This window comes from Cherax quadricarinatus, chromosome 50 (genome assembly GCF_038502225.1).
Source record: "Cherax quadricarinatus isolate ZL_2023a chromosome 50, ASM3850222v1, whole genome shotgun sequence".
NCBI lineage: Eukaryota > Metazoa > Arthropoda > Malacostraca > Decapoda > Parastacidae > Cherax > Cherax quadricarinatus.
Window position 1 is genome coordinate 22,084,718 of NC_091341.1, and position 18,848 is coordinate 22,103,565.

An 18,848-nucleotide genomic window follows, 5' to 3' on the forward strand; every position below is an offset into this window, starting at 1 on the left:
TCCTACTACTGCCTTCCATGACTGCCACCCATCCTCCCTCCCACTGCTGCCTTCCATGACTGCCACCCATCCTCCCTCCTACTACTGCCTTCCATGACTGCCACCCATCCTCCCTCCTACTACTGCCTTCCATGACTGCCACCCATCCTCCCTCCCACTGCTGCCTTCCATGACTGCCACCCATCCTCCCTCCTACTACTGCCTTCCATGACTGCCACCCATCCTCCCTCCCACTACTGCCTTCCATGGTTGCCACCCATCCTCCCTCCTACCACTGCCTTCCATGGCTGCCATCCATCCTCCCTCCTACTACTGCCTTCCATGACTGCCACCCATCCTCCCTCCTACTACTGCCTTCCATGACTGCCACCCATCCTCCCTCCCACTACTGCCTTCCATGGCTGCCACCCATCCTCCCTCCTACCACTGCCTTCCATGGCTGCCACCCATCCTCCCTCCTACTACTGCCTTCCATGACTGCCACCCATTCTCCCTCCCACTGCTGCCTTCCATGACTGCCACCCATCCTCCCTCCTACTACTGCCTTCCATGACTGCCACCCATCCTCCCTCCTACTACTGCCTTCCATGACTGCCACCCATCCTCCCTCCCACTGCTGCCTTCCATGGCTGCCACCCATCCTCCCTCCCACTGCTGCCTTCCATGACTGCCACCCATCCTCCCTCCTACCACTGCCTTCCATGGCTGCCACCCATCCTCCCTCCTACCACTGCCTTCCATGGCTGCCATCCATCCTCCCTCCCACTGCTGCCTTCCATGGCTGCCACCCATCCTCCCTCCTACCACTGCCTTCCATGGCTGCCATCCATCCTCCCTCCTACCACTGCCTTCCATGACTGCCACCCATCCTCCCTCCCACTGCTGCCTTCCATGGCTGCCACCCATCCTCCCTCCTACCACTGCCTTCCATGGCTGCCATCCATCCTCCCTCCTACCACTGCCTTCCATGACTGCCACCCATCCTCCCTCCCACTGCTGCCTTCCATGGCTGCCACCCATCCTCCCTCCTACCACTGCCTTCCATGGCTGCCACCCATCCTCCCTCCTACCACTGCCTTCCATGGCTGCCATCCATCCTCCCTCCTACCACTGCCTTCCATGGCTGCCACCCATCCTCCCTCCTACTACTGCCTTCCATGACTGCCACCCATCCTCCCTCCCACTGCTGCCTTCCATGGCTGCCACCCATCCTCCCTCCCACTGCTGCCTTCCATGGCTGCCACCCATCCTCCCTCCTACCACTGCCTTCCATGGCTGCCATCCATATTCCCTCCCACTACCAGGAGGGAGGAACACGCTGCGTGTATTTAAAGTTCACATTTTCCTCCGTATATTTAAAAGTGATGCTGACTACCTTGGGAATTATGGGAGGAACTTCTGGCAGACGAGATGTTCACCCTTTCCACCCTCCCCACCCACATCCCCTACCCATCAACCCTCCCCACCCTTCCACCTTCACCACCCACCTCCCCCACCCATCAACCCTCCCCACCCATCTCCCCACACCCTTCCACCCTCCCCACCCAACCCCCCCACTCTTTAATCTCCCCACCCACCTCCCCCACCCTTCCACCTTCGCTCACCCTCCTTTCAAATTCTTCCCTCCCACTCTACACCCTTTCCAACCTTACATATTTCGTGTCAGGGATTTACCAAGATTTGAGGTGGATATTTTCTATCTTGCGTCCCTGTGATAATAATAATAATAATAATAATAATAATAATAATAATAATAATAATAATAATAATAATAATAATAATAATAATAATAATAATAATAATGTTTATATCTACAAGTACATGATACAACTTATACAGACCATAGCTCACGTCAATGACATACTACTATATAGAAAACCCTTTGTAATGCAGAGCATTTCCGGCAAATTAGGTCGACTAACACCCGGGTACCTATTTTACTGCTAGGTGAACAGGGACAGTAGGTGTCTTAAGGAACCAAGTCCTAATGTTTCCACCCGTACCGGGGATCGAACCACGGACCTCAGTGTGTGAGATGAGTGCGGTACCAACCAAGTCTAACAATGATAACATTTCGTCGGTGGTCGTAGACACGTATGGACATGGGAGACATAACGTACGTGGACATGGAGACGGGAGACAGATAACATGGGTGGACAGGTGTGAGTGAGACGAGGAGTGTGGGTGGACAGGTGTGCAGGTGTGAGTGAGACAAGGAGAGAGTGTGGGTGGACAGGTTTGCAGGTATGAGTGAGACAAGGAGAGAGTGTGGGTGGACAGGTGAGCAGATGTGAGTGAGACAAGGAGAGAGTGTGGGTGGACAGGTGAGCAGGTGTGAGTGAGACAAGGAGAGAGTGTGGGTGGACAGGTTTGTAGGTATGAGTGAGACAAGGAGTGTGGGTGGACAGGTTTGCAGGTATGAGTGAGACAAGGAGTGTGGGTGGACAGGTTTGCAGGTATGAGTGAGACGAGGAGAGAGTGTGGGTGGACAGGTGTGCAGGTATGAGTGAGACAAGGAGTGTGGGTGGACAGGTTTGCAGGTATGAGTGAGACGAGGAGAGAGTGTGGGTGGACAGGTGTGCAGGTATGAGTGAGACAAGGAGTGTGGGTGGACAGGTTTGCAGGTATGAGTGAGACGAGGAGAGAGTGTGGGTGGACAGGTTTGCAGGTATGAGTGAGACGAGGAGAGAGTGTGGGTGGACAGGTGTGCAGGTATGAGTGAGACAAGGAGTGTGGGTGGACAGGTGTGCAGGTATGAGTGAGACAAGGAGAGAGTGTGGGTGGACAGGTTTGCAGGTATGAGTGAGACAAGGAGTGTGGGTGGACAGGAGTGCAGGTATGAGTGAGACAAGGAGTGTGGGTGGACAGGAGTGCAGGTATGAGTGAGACAAGGAGAGAGTGTGGGTGGACAGGTTTGCAGGTATGAGTGAGACAAGGAGTGTGGGTGGACAGGAGTGCAGGTATGAGTGAGACAAGGAGTGTGGGTGGACAGGTGTGCAGGTATGAGTGAGACAAGGAGTGTGGGTGGACAGGTGTGCAGGTATGAGTGAGACAAGGAGAGAGTGTGGGTGGACAGGTGTGCAGGTATGAGTGAGACAAGGAGAGAGTGTGGGTGGACAGGTTTGCAGGTATGAGTGAGACACGGAGAGAGTGTGGGTGGACAGGTTTGCAGGTATGAGTGAGACAAGGAGTGTGGGTGGACAGGAGTGCAGGTATGAGTGAGACAAGGAGTGTGGGTGGACAGGTGTGCAGGTATGAGTGAGACAAGGAGTGTGGGTGGACAGGTGTGCAGGTATGAGTGAGACAAGGAGAGAGTGTGGGTGGACAGGTTTGCAGGTATGAGTGAGACAAGGAGTGTGGGTGGACAGGTTTGCAGGTATGAGTGAGACAAGGAGAGAGTGTGGGTGGACAGGTTTGCAGGTATGAGTGAGACAAGGAGAGAGTGTGGGTGGACAGGTGTGCAGGTGTGAGTGAGACAAGGAGAGAGTGTGGGTGGACAGGTGTGCAGGTGTGAGTGAGACAAGGAGAGAGTGTGGGTGGACAGGTTTGCAGGTATGAGTGAGACAAGGAGTGTGGGTGGACAGGTTTGCAGGTATGAGTGAGACAAGGAGAGAGTGTGGGTGGACAGGTTTGCAGGTATGAGTGAGACAAGGAGTGTGGGTGGACAGGTGTGCAGGTATGAGTGAGACAAGGAGTGTGGGTGGACAGGTGAGCAGGTGTGAGTGAGACAAGGAGAGAGTGTGGGTGTGCAGGTGTGAGTGAGACAAGGAGAGAGTGTGGGTGGACAGGTGAGCAGGTGTGAGTGAGACAAGGAGAGAGTGTGGGTGGACAGGTGAGCAGGTGTGAGTGAGACAAGGAGAGAGTGTGGGTGGACAGGTATGCAGGTATGAGTGAGACAAGGAGAGAGTGTGGGTGGACAGGTGTGCAGGTATGAGTGAGACAAGGAGAGAGTGTGGGTGGACAGGTGTGCAGGTATGAGTGAGACAAGGAGAGAGTGTGGGTGGACAGGTGTGCAGGTATGAGTGAGACAAGGAGAGAGTGTGGGTGGACAGGTGAGCAGGTATGAGTGAGACAAGGAGAGAGTGTGGGTGGACAGGTATGCAGGTATGAGTGAGACAAGGAGAGAGTGTGGGTGGACAGGTGAGCAGGTATGAGTGAGACAAGGAGAGAGTGTGGGTGGACAGGTATGCAGGTATGAGTGAGACAAGGAGAGAGTGTGGGTGGACAGGTGTGCAGGTAGGAGTGGAAAGATCGGTTAATAAGAGCTATATTTATCAGTGAGGTGAATCTAGAGATGATTTACACCTGTGAGGGAAATATGTAGTGGGTAAAGCCTTTCCTTCACTCACTGGGGCATTTCCTTCACTCACTGGGGCATTTCCTTCACTCACTGGGCCATTTCCTTCACTCACTGGGGCATTTTCTTCATTCACTGGGCCATTTCCTTCACTCACTGGGGCATTTCCTTATTTCTTCAGGTACCTGGGTATTAGGTGGTTGTCGTGGGTCGCATCCTGGGTTATAAAAGAGCAAAGGACCCAACAACAAGCCACACTATTTACCTTTCTCTCGTTTATTCTCAATTATTAAACCTCTTCAGTTATTAACCCTCATGGGTTATTAATCCTCCTGGGTTATTAACTCTCTTGGGTTAGCCTGGTGGCTAAAGCTCTCGCTTCATAAGACGAGTATCCGGGTTCGATTCCCAGCGAGGGCAGAAACATTGGGCGCGTTTCCTTACATCGGTTGTCCATGTTCACCCATCAGTAAAATGGGTACCTGGGTGTTAGTGGACTGGTGTGGGTCGCATCCTGGGACAAAACTGACCTAATTTGCCCGAAATGCTCTGCATAACAAAGGATTTTCTATATAGCAGTATGTCATTGATGGTCTGTATACCTTGTACATGTACTTGTAGTAAATAAAGATGTTATTATTATTATTATATTAAGGTTAACATAAATAGGTCCTCAATTATGGTAGTTATAGCTGTCAAACCAGAAGTGTCCGTTTTCTGTGTCTTATTTGTCATGAAAGAAAATGAAATTCAGACTAAGTTTGAAGGGTAAACCATGGTATATGAACCATTTCTACTAGGGTAAACTAAAGTATATGGAACACTTCTGTCTAGGGTAAACTATTGAATATGAAACACGCCCACATTTTTAAACGATAATAAAAATGGCTATTAAAGTAATTATTATTAGTGCCATTATTTTTATTAATAATAATAATAATAATGATGGTGATGGTAGTTGTAGTGGTGATGGTGGTAGTTCTGGTGCTGGTGGTTATGATGGTAGTTGTGATGGTGGTGATGATGGTGGTGGTAGCTGAAAAATTTAGACACTTGCAACATCTGGGTATCCTTATTGTAGACGTTTCGCCATCCAGTGGCTTTATCAATACAGATTCTAAGACTAGTTTGAAGACAGTAGACCTATATACAAAAGATGAGGTAATCAGTCCCTCAGCCTTGGAGGTGGCGTGAAGAGCACCGTAGTCGTGAAGATTATGGAGCACAGGCAAGAAGACTGACGCTTATATACTAACGTCAGGTGGAGAGGGGCGGGTAGCAGACGAGGCGTTAGTCACTGGTAGGCGGGATTCCCCAGTGGAAGTAGGTCATACGTAAAGGGATGGGTAAGTTGTAGTAGCCGTGAAGGTCATGTAGATGTCCTCTGAGCCATGATTCCAGTGTCTAACACTGCATCATCATGGAATCTTGGTTCAGAGGACATCTAAATGACCTTCTTCTACAACTACTACTACAGCTTACCCATCCCTTTGGGTATGACCTACTGGGGAATCTCGCCTACCAGTGACTATGCCCTCGTCTGCTACCCGCCCCTCTCCACCTGACGTTAGTATATAAGTGTCAGTCTTCTTGCCTCTGCTCCATAATCTTCACGACTACGGTGCTCTTCACGCCACTTCCAAGGCTGAGGGATTTTTTTTTTATTCGCCGGTATTCTCCCGGCCCGGGTCTTTTCCATATATATGTTCTACTGTCTTCAAACTAGTCCTAGAATCTATTGATAAAGTCACTGGATGGCGAAACGTCTACAATAAGGATACCTAGATGTTGCACATGTGTGTAAATTTTCATCTTGTAGGTATTACATACCATTCTTGTACTACATGGTGGTAGTTGTGGTGGTTGTGATGGTGGTGATGGTAGTTGTGGTGGTGATGGTAACTGTGGTGGTGGTGGTGGTGATGGTAGCTGTGGTGGTGATGGTGGTAGTGGCGATGGTAGCTGTGGTGATGGTAGCTGTCGTGGTGGTGATGGTAGCTGTGGTGGTGATGGTAACTTTGGTGGTGGTGGTGGTGATGGTAGCTGTGGTGGTGATGGTAACTTTGGTGGTGGTGGTGGTGATGGTAGCTGTGGTGGTGATGGTAACTTTGGTGGTGGTGGTGGTGATGGTGGTGATGGTAGCTGTGGTGGTGGTGGTAACTTTGGTGGTGGTGGTGGTGATGGTAACTGTGGTGGTGATGGTGGTGGTGGCGATGGTAGCTGTGGTGGTGATGGTAGCTGTGGTGGTGGTGATGGTAGCTGTGGTGGTGGTGATGGTAGCTGTGGTGGTGGTGGTGGTGATGGTAGTTGTGGTGGTGATGGTAACTTTGGTGGTGGTGGTGGTGATGGTAGTTGTGGTGGTGATGGTAACTTTGGTGGTGGTGGTGGTGATGGTAACTGTGGTGGTGATGGTGGTGGTGGCGATGGTAGCTGTGGTGGTGATGGTAGCTGTGGTGGTGGTGATGGTAGCTGTGGTGGTGGTGATGGTAGCTGTGGTGGTGGTGGTGGTGATGGTAGTTGTGGTGGTGATGGTAACTTTGGTGGTGGTGGTGGTGATGGTAGTTGTGGTGGTGATGGTAACTTTGGTGGTGGTGGTGGTGGTGGTGGTGATGGTAGCTGTGGTGGTGATGGTGGTGGTGGCGATGGTAGCTGTGGTGGTGATGGTAGCTGTGGTGGTGGTGATGGTAGCTGTGGTGGTGATGGTAGCTGTTGTAATGGTGGTGGTTGTGGTGATGGTAGTTGTGGTGGTGGTGGTGATGGTAGTTGTGGTGGTGATGGTGATGGTAGTTGTGGTGGTGATGGTGGTGATGGTAGCTGTGGTGGTGATGGTGATAGTAGCTGTGGTGATGGTGGCAGTTGTGGTTGTTGTGATCGTGGTAGTGATGGTGGTGGTGGTGATTGTAGCTGTGGTGGTGATGGTGGTAGTGGTGATGGTGGTAGTGATGGTGGTGGTGATTGTAGCTGTGGTGGTAGTGGTGATGGTAGCTGTGGTGGTTGTGATGGTGGTGATGGTGGTAGTACTTGTCGTGGTGGTATGAGGGGCGGGGTGTTGTATGAGTGTACGAGAGCGAGAGAGAGAGAGAGAGAGAGAGAGAGAGAGAGAGAGAGAGAGAGAGAGAGAGAGAGAGAGAGAGAGAGAGAGAAAGTGAAACACGAAGGGCAAGCGCCGTAGAGTTTCTTTAAAAGTTTCCCTTATTATTATTCCTTAGATCAAGCATAAGGACGACCTCCTCCTTGAAGTGGTGGAGTACTGGAGTATGAGAGAGTTGTTCTCAAGCTCCCGGATTCTCCACTGACATGCTGGCACCTCTCTCGCTGCATAATCCGTACTGGTTTAGCGCATAATAATAACAACGGCGAATTATCAGCAATCACACTGCTGAATCCCATTGAAAACGGTCGAAAAACGGCTATATTCTTACAGTTGAAACCTCACTGAAACTGCCGTTAACAGTAGAAATGAAGATGGAGACTCAACCCAACAGATGGGTAATTAAGGGACAAAGAACCGTTGTCACTGTTAGCGTCCATTTTAACGACATGATGACGTTGACATGACGTTGACATGATAGCGTTGACATGGTGGCGTTGACATGATAGCGTTGACATGGTGACGTTGACATGATAACGTTGACATGATAGCGTTGCCATGGTGACGTTGACATGATAACGTTGAAGTGATAGCGTTGATATGAAAACGCTGACATGATAGCGTTGATATGATGACGGTGACGTGATAACTTTGATATGATAACGTTGACCTGATAACGTTGACATGATAACCTTGACATGATAACCTTGACATGATAACCTTGACATGATAACCTTGACATGATAACCTTGACATGGAAGATAGTAGTTACTACTACTACCACTATCTGTCTTGATTATGATATTTAGTAAGATAATTAATATGAAGGAAGAGAGAGAGAGAGAGAGAGAGAGAGAGAGAGGGGGAGAGGGAGAGAGCGAGAGAGAGAGAGAGAGAGAGAGAGAGAGGGGGGGGCAGGAACAGAGCGGTGAAATACAGCTGTGGTATTATCTCACCAGTACCAGCAACCACCACCACCACCAGCAACCACCACCACCACCAGCAACCACCACCACCACCAGCTACCACCACCAGCAACCACCACCACCAGCTACCACCACCAGCTACTACTAGCAGCCACCACCAGCTACCACCAGCAACCACCATCGCCACAGCTATCACCAGCAACCACCACCACAGCTACCACCAGCAACCACCACCACAGCTACCACCAGCAACCACCACCACCAACAGCAACCACCACCACCAACAGCTACCACCACCACCAACAGCTACCACCACCACCAACAGCTACCACCACCACCAACAGCTACCACCACCACCAGCAACCACCGTCATATACCATATAACATCCAAACCAACCACTCTCGTTCCCACCGTAGTTACATTCCTCAAAAAATAACTAATAACGCAATCAATCTAATTCACACGAAAAGTTACATCATATCTATAATCTTAATTGTATTTAATGAGTAACTGACCATATAAGATTCACTTAAAGAAGAGTAAATTATCTGTAAGTAGAGAAACGAGATGTAAACGTGATTAGAACACGTGAGGACATGATGAGAAGCTGGTGTAGCCTGTTCGTCTTGTGGGAGTTATTGTGATCACCTGTGCTGTTGTGAAGTTATCTTGGTGATAACCTGTGTTCCTGGTGTTCTTGTGAGGTTATCCTGGTGATAACCTGTGTTTCTGGTGTTCCTGGGGAGTTATCCTGGTGATAACCTGTGTTCCTGGTGTTCCTGGGGAGTTATCCTGGTGATAACCTGTGTTCCTGGTGTTCCTGGGGAGTTATCCTGGTGATAACCTGCGTTCCTGGGGAGTTATCTTGGTGATAACCTGTGTTTCTGGTGTTCCTGGGGAGTTATCCTGGTGATAACCTGTGTTCCTGGTGTTCCTGGGGAGTTATCCTGGTGATAACCTGTGTTTCTGGTGTTCCTGGGGAGTTATCCTGGTGATAACCTGTGTTCCTGGTGTTCCTGGGGAGTTATCCTGGTAATAACCTGTGTTTTTGTGGAGTTATCCTGGTCATCGCTGACTCACCTGGCTTTACCACTCTTACCACAGGTGGGTGGAACCCCTCAGGCTATTGTTGGTGTGAGAATCTGCTGGGAGAATAACACCGTGAGCGATTTCATCTCGCCCAGGCGTCTATTTTTTCCTGCTGGCTGTGTTGAAGTGTAGCTGTTGGAGGCAGTGAAGTCTGGGGGACAGGGGGAGAGCTGGGGGACTGAGGGAGAACTGGGGGACGGAGGGAGAACTGAGGGGAGTGAGGGAGAACTGGGGGATCGCATGTAACGGGGGAGACACAGCTCCCAGTAGCATGATGCACGCCACTCTAAACACGACTATTTTTGCCTCTTTCCTCGTAATTTTACACATCAACATTGTTTTCCAGATATGCGAGAACTGTGAGTCTCAGGTCGAATGAGGTGGTTGGTCCAGTTGGCGAGAGATGGGAGTACGTGTAGCATGCAGGTGTAAGGTGCGGGTGTAGTGTGTGAGCACTGCTACACAACACCTGTTGGCTGTCCTGATGTCCAACCTTATTTCAACTGACCATATAATGAGTAAAACTGTCTTTTTGTTCCCTTTTTCGTTCGTATCTTTTCGGATGTGGTCGGAAAAAGTCGGGTGTCATGCCTATAAATGGTGTAGGTGGGCCGCTTTCTTTAGTAACTTGAGCTACGGACACTGGCGACATCTGGAGGAGAATTTAAGACATGAACACCTATCTTTGGGGTTGAGTGTGTTTGGAGTTGTGGCCAGGCGGAGGTAGCAGACGGTGTGCGTGTGCCCGCGTCTCGTACAACCCTTCGGCGTCACCAGGCAGTGTTTAAAGTGCGTGTGTGTGCCTGACCTGAGTGTCCTCACATAAACATGTCTTCCAAGGCACTTGTCTCCTCCAGCACGACCAAGGTGTCAGCCTCCAGCTCGAGGACTCAAGTGATCTCCTCCTCTGTTTCGTCGAAAAAAGTGTCCTCCAAGACGTACTCTTACCGTGCTGGAGCCGCTCCCGACGACAGCAATGTTACCATTGAGTACATCACAGATGTCAGCAATATCTCCCGCTTGGAGGTACGTCCAGCACCTCCCTCCACCCCCTCACCTCCACCTCCCTCATCTACCTGGGCAAACGCCAGTGTATCCAAAATTATAATCTCACATGTTCCTCGTATATTTTCAGAGATCAATCTCACTGGGCATTAAAAGAGCAAAAAAAAAAAAAAAGAAAAAAATATCAGGAAAGGTTGTGTACAGGTTGTAAAACATCAGATCTTTAATCCATACAGTGAAAAGAAGTAAAGTAGGTAAGCAAGTCCCGATGGGAGGGAAAAATACGCCCATACGAGACTATAAGTGTGTAGAGAACGTAATGAGAAAAACACCACTAGTTGGTACTCGCTGATGGCTGAGAATCCACGTGTAGGGTTGGGCATCCAGCCAAGACTCCTATCACCATGACAACCAACCAGCTCCCATCAACATTGGTTTCCTTTCGTGTAGGGAACACCCTCCCCTCACACACCTGTGCATGACTTTTGCCTCGGATATTCTAAATGTACTTATATAACAGTTATGGAATAGTGACTCACGTAAATTTCCCTGTACACAAGACAGCAGACAACCCCTTTGCGTCACCGAGGGTGAAAAATGAGCCTAAAAGAATTTGATATTTAACTTTCAGTCATAATTTACAGGAACAGTACAGGCCAGTCACCTTCCAAGGATTACGTACAATCTTCCATCTCGTTGATGTGTGGTCAGTGACGCCGAGCGGAGTACATGCCTGCCTAATTATACGAAGGATAAATTTGTCTTCACACGGCTCCTTGTTTCACGTTAGTTTTCACATTCAGAGCAGTATGAAATCTTAGATTACATTCACAAGAATGAAGGAGGTATGAAATAAGCTTCTTTCGTAGAACCCGAGCCAAATTATGGAGCAGGTAAAATGTCTTTGAGGGGTATAGAAACTCCCTCAGGGGAGGAAAAATACACAGTTTTTGTCTTGTCCTTTGTAGGGTCTTCGGTGGTAGAGGTAACGTACCTGTCCGCTGCTGTACAGATGAGAATCCTCACTTACACGACTATCTCTAGCTGCGGTAGCTTCACCAGTAGTATGTCTAGCTCTCTCAGCATGTCTAGCTGCGGTAGCTTCACCAGTAGTATGTCTAGCTCTCTCAGCTTCACTCTCAGCATGTCTAGCTGTGACAACTTCGCCAGTAATATGTATAACTCCTTCAGCTTTGCTAGCGGTATGTCTAGCTCTCTGAGCAGCATGTCTAAGACATGTCTAAGACAACTAGAACACGGCCTCGACAAGTCTTGGTATTATTAGTTTTGTTATGGTACTGATAAAAAAATACTGAACATTCGTAAAGGTTACGCAGAATCAGTTCAAAATTCGGCGCGACCTTGATTATATATATTATTGTATATTATTATATATATATCATTATATTAAGAAGTCACAGCCTCTTCTCAGCAGTTCAGGTTAACGAGAGGAAGAGGACGCTAAACGTTACTCACTTTTTAGCTGTACTGCAAAATGGGAACAGAAATCCCAGTCCAGTGTTGACCCGTCCATCTCTACGAACCATGCAGTACTGAACTCTCGGCCATGACTGAACAGAAGAGTGTATGAGGTTTCGAACCTGGGGGGGGGGGGTAGAGGTCTTCTGCACACTGTTATATGGTTATTAATATTCATATTCTTCAATTCAGTCACAAAATATTAGTGTCGCTATGAATTGTTTTCGAGTTTATTTACAACAGGGAAAGTCAGGGTAGATTTCCAAAATGGCTGGTAATGTGCCGCCACTATAGATAAGATTCTTTAACATTTCTTGAGCATTGTTTGGTTTCATTATTTTTTCTTTCGCATTTCATCGTGTAATGACGCAGGATGTGATATTCCCACTGGAAATTGTTACGACCTCAGGTACATGAAAGTCCGTTGTAGCTAGGTGCACTTCAGGTCACCGGTCAAAGAGCAAACCTAAATAAAACAGGCAAAAACAAATACAGAGGGGTAGTTTTTCCCAGTAATCGTAGATTTCCTCTACCAGTATTTGCACTACGTACAAAGGGCAGTTGAACAGCTGAACGTTAATGAGTGAGAGAGTACATTCACTCACTGAAAGTGGCTTTGCACCTCATACAGGATAGATCAGTATTTGCATTAAGCCAGCCTCGGTGAGAGTTTTATTCCAAGCCAGGTGTGAAAACGTGACATCAGTTCGGCTGGGGAACAATATCTCACCCCATGGGTTGACATATAAGCCTGACAGCAAATTAGAATAGTCGGGGCCCTTTACCAACTACTCCGACCTTACTGCCAGATTGGCTGGTTCAGAAGGAATGCAAAAAGCGGGTGTGATGAACCCCTAATTAAATGTAGCGTATTAGGTGCACGCCACATAAAATTTTCATTTACGTTTTCGCTGGTATCGCAAACTCCCACATGTTTAGTATTTTAGTCATTTGTGCGCATCGTCGGACGATCCTCATCTCTTCGCTCTACAATTTTTCAAGTCCAACCAGCTTTCTACCTGTGTCAGGGGTGCGTTATAGTCAACGAGTGCTTTGGTATGAGGAAAATTAATTATTTTCACTATTCTCACTATTTTCACTATCCACTATTTGTATTGTCGACAAAGTCTGGTTGCAACAAGTCCTAATAGTGGGACCACAAATTCTAGATATCAGTATCTGGTTGCATATTCTAGTAGAGACCCATGATGCTAGTGGATGCTACGGACTGCGTCTCTCTGTCGGGAAGAACGCTTGTTAAGTATCTTCGTTTTCTCAGCCGAGGTCAACCACAGGTCCCGAGACTAGTTTATAACATAGTTAAGAATGTTTTGAGGTGTTGGTAAATCCGGTGGTGTGAATCATTATATAATTAAAAAGCTAATATAATGATTGAGCTACCTTTGGATAGAATTTAGGAACGTATTAGAATATCGAATGAGGTTGGACTGAGCAAACCTTTCTGTGGGGTTCCTAATGTAAAGTGACAAGTTACACTTTTGTTCCTGTGGGACAACACAGACTTTCTGCGGGACAGATACTTATCTAGCGGAGAAGCTATCCTCCAACAACCTTTCTGACAAATTCACTAATGAATACATGTCTGTTAGCTATGTAAAATGCTGCTTTGAGGTCAAGGAAGGTAGTGCAGGGGCTGACAGTATGCAGTGAGAAAGGTAGTTATGCTGTGTTTCACACTCCTTCCATGCATGAAACCATTTAGCCGAGAACAGAAGCTGCTTGATTCTATTCATTAGACGATTTAGAATCATCCTCTCAAATATTTTACACAAGATATCGGGTGAAATGCATTTTGTTGATTGCATTTTAGAATGAGAATGATGAGACTGTTGGTCCATGATTCAAGGAACTGCCCGGTTACAGCTCATGCTGTATAGATTTAGTAAAGGATTACCTGGTATTTGATAGAGCAATCTGAGTATGTTGTAAGTGATAATATCTTTATCTGGAAGAGTGAATTTACCTTTAGGTAGTACGGCTTCGAGCTCAGATTTCGTGAAAAATATGTTGCCATCATCTTTCTTGGTACTCATAAAACGAACCAGTCTCTCTCTGGTATCATTTGTTATTTAATTTCGTTTTTGTGGTAACTGGTAGAGTCTCACGGCTAGAGGTAGCAGCCCAAGCATTGACTAACTCACTCACTCAGTGTAAAGGATGAGGATGCGTCTTGGTGCCCTAATTCTATTTACAACCCTCCACGCCCTGCTAAGTGGGGTGTGGCCACTGACACCAATAGCAAACGTTTCTCAACCTAAGGAATTTATTTCCATAGGTTAGGCGTATTCTTCTGCTCAGAATTTAACATCACTGAATGATTATCACAGTAGTTAGTTGACATTGAAGTACTGGAGAGGTGGAGACTGAGTGAATGTTCAAGTGGTTCTAAATAATTCTAAATAATACTTACGAACTCATTTTTAAAGGTCTCGATAAAGAAACCATAAGAATTGTACTAATCCGTCCCATGAGTGACAAAGTTGTCATGTTGAACTAGGGAATGATAGCATTTCCGATTTCATAATCCACCAGGGAGAATTATTACCAAAATCGAGAGTGGCTAGTCTCGGGAAGTGATGTGATGATACATCTGCTACCGTATACGACTAACAGCTGGCAAATAATGCGATAAAACAAGAAACAGGTCAAGAATACCTCCATAGGTGTGTGTGGGTTCAAAGCCGCTCACAATTTACACATCATTGCTATTAAAGAGGGATACAAGTTGTTTATACTATTACGACTACTAATTTGTGAGTTTCCGATGTTGTCTGCGTCTAGTATTTTAATTTCTAACAGTGACAGAGGGGCTCTGACTGAGCACAAGATAGATAATCACATCGTAGTAGGTGTGACATCTGGCAGCACAAGACCTCAACACACACATACATACCAGAGAACTATTGGGGCTCTGAAAAATAGTTTGCTCTCAACAACACATAACAGAAGATATTGGAAATACAAATACCCTAGACTTTGACTCAAGAAATCGTAATGACACGATTACAAACAAACCATACCCCCGGCCAGGATTGAACCCGCGGTCATAGAGTCTCAAAACGCGACGGGCTGGAGTTTTGAGACTATGACCGCGGGTTCAATCCCAGCCGGGGGTATGGTTTACCCTAGACTTTTTCTTCTTAAACAATGACACATAACATTCTGAAGCACATTATACTTCAGTCACAGCTTCACTGAAGTACAATCCATGCGTAGAGAACCTAAGAAGTCATCTTCAGAGAATGTTCAATAAATTTAACTTCAACAGTGATAATGATTGTGACAAAATAAACAAAGAACTACCAGACAGTCCTGGAAAACAGTCCTGAGCGCCTCAACACACACCAGGGCCTGGAAAAGCTGAACACACAAACATACAAAGTCTGTATAAAAATATGTTCTGCAGAGAAAGCTTAAAGGAAATAAAATATTGAAAAAATATGCAGAAGAAAAAGGAATTACTGAAAATCTTAAACAAACGAGCATAAGCCACAAGAAAGGGGAGATAATCAACACCGAGAAATTACTAAATAAACTGAAACACTCACACCAGATGGAAGAAACACAAAAGGAACAAAAACAGTCCAGGAAATTAAAAAATAAAAGGAATATTTCAACACAAACGTAAACCCCAAGTCAAACCCAATTCCAGAACTGACTGACTCACTCTCGACAACAAAGAAGTGAGAATTTTCTTGGCAAGAACGGCATGAATCAAGGTTCAGGAAGCCATCAGAGGAAAATAGGGTTGAGGATCCTGGTACTGCTACGAATCATGTCTCTCAGAGCAGCGCAACACGTACTAGAATTCAAAAAAAGAGAATATATGAAAAGCTGTCAGACCTGCAGCACCAGGACCTGATACATGGAACTTCTTCTGAGCTTCACCATTCTTCTTCGTGAATATGAAAATGGTGTCCATTACCAACGGGTTGATAATTAAAACACAGGTGCAACAGTTAGGTATCTTCACTCCGATGCTGAAGAAGTCTACTGTATAGGCGAAGCGTTTCGGAATAAGGATACCTAATTATTGTACATGCGTCTTACTCATCATTCTCCTTTGTATGGACTGATGAAGCCACTGTGTGGCGAAACGTTTCCTCAATAAAGATTTTCAAGTATTGCACATGTTTAATTTATCTGAAATACGTGTTTGGAGGTCTCTGGATGTCTCTCCCGCGTATAATTGGTTGCATTCGTTGCAAGGGATTATGTATACCATGGAACTTCGTACTTAGACAGGCAAAATACCACTAGTACGAGCAGTATTCTATGGAGAAAGACCTTAAGCCAAAGTTCAGAGGCCTTGAAAGAGTGCAGTCACAGCCTCTGCACAACGGAGGTAGCAGATCTCAGACAAGAACGAAGATAAAATAAAAATGGGCAACATTAGCAACACAGCTCATAGAAGTCTTGGAAAGGGTGGCGAGATACCAAATTGTGGATTTTATGGAAAAAGCATGACCTACTCAACCCAAATCAACATGGATTTATAGCGTGAAGACTACGTTTGTTACAACTTTTGAATCATTATGGTAGAGTTACAGAGGAACTGGAAGACAACCAAGATGTTGATGTGATTTATACGGCCTTGTCGTCGAGGTGGCTGACAAAAGCGATCATTGGATGATAGCTCATGAGTTTAATAGATATGGAAAGAAAACTAGGAAAATGAACATTCACTTTTCTAATGAACTTAATACAGAGATTAGTAAATAAATAAAAACATAGTCTTAGTAATTATATAGTTTCTCATCTTCATAGTTTAGCACCTAAAGGCAGAGTATTAGTTCCTTCAACGTTTCTCACTCTCGTAGTTTAGCTTCTTCACTGTTTCTCACCCCTCGTAGTTTAGCACCCCAAGGCCTTGCTCCTTCACTGTTTCTCACCCTTACAGTTTAGCACCCCAAGGTAGGGTCCTAGAGGCTTCACTCTTTCTTAACCTCATAGAAGACACAAACATAAATATTAGCCACTAGTATCCTTGCGAACGGTACCAAAATAATCAGAGGACAGGGATAATTTGCAAATACCAAATAAGTGTTCCACTGGGCCACAGGAAATAAAAAATGTCCAGCGGTGAGAAATTACAACTATTTAGGTATGGAAAGGTTGAAGAGCATGAAGAATCCCTGGGTTCAGAACGATAGTGAACCATCTCGTTGAACTAACATAATAATGTCGGATGGTCTTGTATTTAGCGAACACCGAGGTAAATGCTAGAAAACGGAAAAACCTTGCAAGACAAGAGAGAAAATGCTACTGGTGGCACTATTCTGATCACTTGTGCTCCCTCGTCTAGAATATTGTTCAGTGTTGACGACACCGTTCAAGACAGGAGGAGATCAGAGCTGAAAAAAAAGACATTGAAATTGTTTTACCTCTCGCTTAAAGAACGTAAACTCCTGGGAACACCTCAGAGTACTTGGAATGTTTTCTCTGTAGAGCGAAGGAGAGAGAGATATGCAGGATAATGTCAATATATATCTCCTTCGCTCTCCAGATATATATATATATATATATATATATATATATATATATATATATATATATATATATATATATATATATATATATATATTAAATCTTCATCAGAGTACAAAACAAATTCTGGCCACAAAATAGAGCGAAACACCAACGTCAAAGACCTGGGAGTGATCATGTCGGAGGATCTCACCTTCAAGGACCATAACATTGTATCAATCGCATCTGCTAGAAAAATGACAGGGTGGATAATGAGAACCTTCAAAACTAGGGAGGCCAAGCCCATGATGACACTCTTCAGGTCACTTGTTCTATCTAGGCTGGAATATTGCTGCACACTAACAGCACCTTTCAAGGCAGGTGAAATTGCTGACCTAGAAAATGTACAGAGAACCTTCACGGCGCGCATAACGGAGATAAAACACCTCAATTACTGGGAGCGCTTGAGGTTCCTAAACCTGTATTCCCTGGAACGCAGGAGGGAGAGATACATGATTATATACACCTGGAAAATCCTAGAGGGACTAGTACCAAACTTGCACACGAAAGTCACTCACTACGAAAGCAAAAGACTTGGCAGACGATGCAACATCCCCCCAATGAAAAGCAGGGGTGTCACTAGCACGTTAAGAGACCATACAATAAGTGTTAGGGGCCCGAGACTGTCCAACTGCCTCCCAGCATACATAAGGTAGATTACCAATAGACCCCTGGCTGTCTTCAAGCTGGCACTGGACAAGCACCTAAGTCGGTACCTGACCAGTCGGGCTGTGGCTCGTACGTTGGTTTGCGTGCAGTCAGCAGGAACAGCCTGGTTGATCAGGCTCTGATCCACCAGGAGGCCTGGTCACAGACCGGGCCGCGCGGGCGTTGACCCCCGGAACTCTCTCCAGGTAAACTACAGGTAATATATAATATATATACACTGCATATATGGAAAATAATTGAAGGCACAGTCTCAACCCTACACACTACCATAACAACTTACTGGAGTGAGATATAAGGAAGGAAGTGTAAAATTGACCCGGTGCAAAGGAGAAGCGCCGTAGGCATAAATAGAGAACATTGTATCAGCATCCGTGGTCCAAACGTACTGAAACTATTACCAGAAAATATCAGAAATATTGCCAGATCAAGTATAGGAGCATTTAAGAGGTGTCTCATAGTTCGATCGCTAACACACTCAGCTCACACACGGAGGTCCGTAGTTCGATCCCCGGTACTGCTGGAAAACATTAGGACGTGTTTCCTTAAGATATCTGCTGTCCCTGTTCACCTAGCAGTAAAATAGGTACCTGGGTGTTAGTTAACTGGTGAGGGTCGCATCCTGGGGACAAAACTGACCTGATTTGCGGGAAATGTTCTGCATAACAAGGGGCTTTCTATATAGTAGTATGTCATTGATGTCAGCTATTTCAGCTAAAGATTATTATGATTATTATTAAACTTGAT

General features: G+C 46.2%; 1 protein-coding gene across 2 annotated transcripts in view; it reads left to right on the forward strand.

The window, feature by feature from the left end:
• The window catches only part of LOC128695431 (paramyosin, long form), a 122,022-nt gene that overhangs the window by 11,129 nt on the left and 92,045 nt on the right, over positions 1 to 18,848 (forward strand). The window contains exon 1 of one of the 2 annotated variants that reach the window (XM_053786039.2): positions 10,004 to 10,430. The exons of the other annotated variant lie outside the window; for it this stretch is intronic. Within the exon in view, the coding sequence (XP_053642014.1) occupies positions 10,233 to 10,430 (198 nt within the window). The 5' untranslated portion in view covers positions 10,004 to 10,232. Of the gene's footprint in view, positions 1 to 10,003; positions 10,431 to 18,848 lie in introns of those variants that run through there. 2 annotated transcript variants of the gene reach the window in all.